At 34.4% G+C, this 4,790-nt stretch overlaps 1 protein-coding gene across 6 annotated transcripts in view; it reads left to right on the top strand.

Annotated features, from left to right (window-relative positions):
• The window catches only part of LOC107625715 (COP9 signalosome complex subunit 2), a 12,953-nt gene extending 8,310 nt beyond the window's left edge, over positions 1-4,643 (top strand). For 5 of the 6 annotated variants that reach the window (XM_016328415.2, XM_021116174.1, XM_021116172.1 and 2 more), the window contains 10 exons: positions 1,000-1,078; positions 1,419-1,659; positions 1,757-1,831; positions 1,940-2,074; positions 2,799-2,986; positions 3,218-3,286; positions 3,405-3,495; positions 3,569-3,703; positions 4,042-4,154; positions 4,254-4,643. In XM_016328415.2, coding sequence (XP_016183901.1) covers positions 1,000-1,078; positions 1,419-1,659; positions 1,757-1,831; positions 1,940-2,074; positions 2,799-2,986; positions 3,218-3,286; positions 3,405-3,495; positions 3,569-3,703; positions 4,042-4,154; positions 4,254-4,341 — 1,214 coding nt within the window. In that variant the 3' untranslated portion in view covers positions 4,342-4,643. Of the gene's footprint in view, positions 1-999; positions 1,079-1,418; positions 1,660-1,756; positions 1,832-1,939; positions 2,075-2,798; positions 2,987-3,217; positions 3,287-3,404; positions 3,496-3,568; positions 3,756-3,791; positions 3,809-4,041; positions 4,155-4,253 lie in introns of those variants that run through there. The other variant, XM_021116175.1, reaches the window with a different exon arrangement.

The raw sequence follows: 4,790 nt of genomic DNA, 5'->3' as shown, positions 1-4,790 counted from the left end.
ACCTAGAAAACCTAGAAAAATTGTAGATAAAGTCATTAAGAAAGGCTTATATTCAATTTGCTTCCCTGTAGATATGGTTTATGATACAATGTAATAATAGTGTGATTCGTGAAATCAACCATAACTAGTAGGAGAAAAGCGAGTTCTTAGAGTTTTGAGTATTTTAGGGAAGGGTAATATAATTACAGTACGTCTTGGAAATAGAAGGCTTGTGGAAGCCTTGATAAGAAAACTAAATTAGATGGAAGGTAGCTCGATAAGTGTAGGTATAGAAAACCTAGAAAATTGTAGATGAAGTCATTAAGAAAGGCTTATATTTAATTGGCTTCCCTGTAGATATGGTTTATGATACAATGTAATAATAGTGTGATTCGTGTAATCAACCTTAACTAGTAGGAGAAAAGCTTTGCTGTTGAGTTCTTAGTCATTGTGCAAATTGTTGGGAATAATACACCATTCCCCCTTGAGAAAACACCTTTGACAGAGAAATAAAATAGACACAATCACAACACAAGAATTTAACGTGGAAACTCCAATTACCGGAGAAAAACCACGGCCGTTGTCAAATGACAACCAGAGAATATCACTATGTGAAAATTGTTACAACACATAGACTTCTTTCTCTCACTGGCACCCCAGTACACCCACACTCTCTCAAAGCAAATATCTAACTACACCTCACAACACTCTCTAATCAAAGAGTACAGAGGAAGAAAAATCAGATACAAGCTTAAAGTGTTTCTGACTGGTGCAAAAACAAATGGAGAACTTAGCCTCATATTTATAGCCTAGGCCACCCACTCCATTTGCTATCCTGAGCAATGTGGGACTAATTCAACCAAATTCTAACACAAATGCCTTTAAGGACAGATATTTTGAAAGGGAGGAATCTTCATTTACAACATCATGATCTAGGTTTTCATAATTTGTGGTTCTAAATTGATGATTCCATTTCCATCCTCCACACTAATTTCCTAAGATGCTGCTGTTTGTATGTAGGTTTGGTTGAAACTGATCCAGAAGGTGCACTTTCTGGTTTTGCTGAGGTAGTGCGCATGGAACAAGAAAAGGCTGAATGGTAAGAACCCTATTATCTGAGTGCTGCATAATAATAATAAACATATAGACACTGGACTTAAATGACAGTATACTTTTGTATCTTCTGTTGCAATTTTGTATCATTAATAATTCAGTGATCTGATCCTGCTTGTGGTTTTTATTTTCTTTCTTTTCTTTAATGCTTTGTTTCTAGTTGGCCAATTAGTAAATACAGCTAATATATTTGTTGGCCGATTTTTCCCCTCTTTTTTGTATTCTTTTTTGAATTGGATCATGCATCGTGATATTTGTGTTTATCTTTTGATGGTACTAAGAAACTATTATGTATTTCATGTGATATTTATTTTACATTTTACCAGGGGATTTAAAGCTCTAAAACAAACCGTCAAGCTCTATTATCGACTTGGGAGATATAAAGAGATGATGGAAGCCTACAGGGAGATGTTGACTTATATTAAGTCTGCAGTGACTCGTAACTACAGTGAAAAATGCATAAACAGCATTATGGACTATGTCTCAGGTTCAGCTAGCCAGAACTTTGGTCTTCTGCAAAAATTCTACCAGACAACTCTGAAAGCCCTTGAAGAAGCAAAGAATGAGGTTAATCCCTTAGACACCTTATCTTGGTTGCGACTCATGTCATTGCATTTCCCATTAATGCAATCTTATGTTTAATTTTGTATTATTCAATTGGCAGAGATTGTGGTTTAAAACAAATCTGAAGCTTTGTAAGATTTTCTTTGATATTGGTGAATATGGACGAATGAGCAAGGTAAAGGTTTAATTTGCTGTCCAACATAATTTGAATGTGTTTGTATGATTATATTGGTGTCTAGTGTTTTTCATAGTAAAAATTTAAGGATTTGTTGAATCCTTTCAGATCTTGAAGGAACTTCACAAATCTTGTCAAAGAGAAGATGGCACAGATGACCATAAGAAAGGAACCCAACTGTTGGAGGTTTATGCAATAGAAATCCAGATGTACACAGAGACCAAGAACAACAAAAAACTCAAGGTCAGCATTTGTTTTAAAAAATTAATTTTGTGTACCTAACATCTAAGTATCTACCTCACCAATTTATTATTGCTTATTCTGGAATTTGCTTTCAATTATCCATCAGACTTCAGTTACTGTTTATTAGTTTAGAATGAATTCTCAAATAATTAATATTTATGTAAGTTTTATTCAATGGGAACTAACTGTATCTCTCTTGATGAAAGATGGAGTTGCTTAAACACATTGGCAATTTGGCATCTCAGTACCTTGCTTGTTTTTGAATTTTTATAGTTATTTTTCGTTATTCTTCACAATTTCCTGTTTTCTTTTAATCAACTGTTTTTAGCAGTTTAGATCTTGTAATCTTTGGGAAAAAAAAAATATTTGATGTATGGGCAGTGACCCGTGGCTGAATATTGATGCGTATGCAAAGTGGGGGTGTCATCATGGTTGAACATGGATAACTGAGCTATCATAACCTAATGGACTATTTCTAGTAATAAATTTGATAGGCTTAAATATCTTTCAATTGTTGTGAATGTTGTGAACTGTGGTTTTGGTGCCTGTATAAAAAAAGTTTGTTCAATTTCAAACACCATCTCAATACCTGGCTTGTAGTTAACCTAATGCTGTAGAGAATCTCTTGAATCTGGGAGCAGCCTCAGAATTATTTTATATTCATTGATTAGTCATTAGTTTTTAGGGAAGTTTGTTTAACAGTGTCTCCTGGTCTTAAATGCAGCAACTTTACCAGAAAGCACTTACTATTAAGTCAGCTATTCCCCATCCAAGAATAATGGGGATAATCCATGAATGTGGGGGTAAAATGCATATGGCAGAGCGCCAGTGGGCAGAAGCAGCTACTGACTTCTTTGAAGCTTTTAAGAATTATGATGAAGCTGGGAATCATAGGCGGATCCAATGCTTGAAGTATGCAGCATGGAATTCATTTTACTTTTAGTTATTAGTTTGAAACATTTGATTAATGATAGATTGCGGTGTTCATGAAATGAAATTCATCACGAGTCATCAATTTTAGGATAAGATTTGATACTTCTAAAATTCATAATCTTTCCCTCGGATACATTTCAGCTTGACTGCTGAGTAAAGAATTTTAGCTTTGTTTTTAATATGTATTGTTATTGTTATTATATGCACCAGGTACCTTGTTCTTGCCAACATGTTGATGGAGTCTGAAGTGAATCCTTTTGATGGACAGGAGGCTAAGCCGTAAGTGATGCGTATTTTATTCCTCTCTCTCCACCCATTTTTCATTCCTATCGTTCTTTGATCAAGTCCAGGGTGTTTTCCCATTCTTTTTTTAAATCTCATAAATTATGTATTGCAGATACAAGAATGACCCGGAAATTTTGGCAATGACAAATTTGATAGCAGCCTATCAACGGAATGAAATATTGGAATTTGAGAAAATACTGAAGGTACTTTTAGTTAGTCTCATTTCTCTTCACCTATTATTGGTTCTAAATGGATTCTGGGTATTTTGCTTTCCAGAGTAACAGAAGAACCATCATGGATGATCCATTTATCAGAAATTACATTGAGGATCTGCTAAAGAAGATCAGAACACAAGTCTTGCTTAAGCTCATCAAACCATATACAAGGATAAGGATACCATTTATATCTAAGGTAATTTTACTCCTAGAATTCTTGTGTCAGCTTCATTTTTGGACTACCTCTTACCCAGGTCCATGAAACAAATTAGTGGAACTAAAGAAGGAAAGTAAATACCGAAATTTACATCAACAGCTTATAGATATTATTATTATTATTATTATTATTATTATTATTATTAATTACCTCATAGTTGGTTAACTGGCTAAGTGAAGGGTTGTGCTGTTGCTTTTTTATTGCTTCCTTTAATGTAAGTAATACATATTTATTAACTTGAATTATGAGAGGTTAAGCTATGGTTTGCCCAACTTGATTGTAATTTCTTTTATGTGATAAAACCCACTAATTTACAGGAACTGAACGTTCCCGAACATGATGTTGAGCAGCTGCTTGTGTCACTGATTCTGGATAATAGAATTCAAGGACACATTGATCAAGTGAACAGGCTCTTGGAACGTTCTGATAGGTCTGTTTATATATATTGTGATTATTTCAAAATTTTTCAACTTTATTCTGTTTATAATCTTGCTATTTTATTGGTATTAATTGAATATACACGGTTCAGGTCGAAAGGAATGAAAAAGTACACTGCCATAGACAAATGGAACACACAGCTAAAATCTCTCTATCCAATAGTCAGCACTAGAGGTTAGACATTGGTGTGTGGTGGAAAGGGATATCTGTACTGTTGCTTCAGCATGCAGTTTTGTCATGTGAATTAACTTAGCTTCTATGCAGAGTTAGGAAAGAGTTACCAAATAGTGGGAACCAAAGTGAAAATGCAACTTGTGATTCATGTTTTGCGTTATTTGGAAACAATTTTAAAGGTGCTCAAGGTTGTGTAGAAAGGTTTTGATGCTCCGTGAGCACTGTTCCAATTTATTCGTCGTTTAGTAAAATATAATGCTACAACCGGTGTCGATATATAATTATATATTATATAATACACTCCTGATGAGTGATGGCCTTTCTAGGTTTCACCTTGACTAAGAACATTGATGCCTTGCCCTAGCAAGCAAGCATGCTAAAAGGATTTCAGGTTGTAGATTGAACCAATTTTTGGGGGGTTGGCCTTTTGAATCCTGAACAAAAACAGAATGAA

This window comes from Arachis ipaensis, chromosome B02 (genome assembly GCF_000816755.2).
Source record: "Arachis ipaensis cultivar K30076 chromosome B02, Araip1.1, whole genome shotgun sequence".
Lineage (NCBI taxonomy): Eukaryota > Viridiplantae > Streptophyta > Magnoliopsida > Fabales > Fabaceae > Arachis > Arachis ipaensis.
Note: the sequence above shows the minus strand (reverse complement) of the source record. Positions and strands in the feature narration are given on the sequence as shown.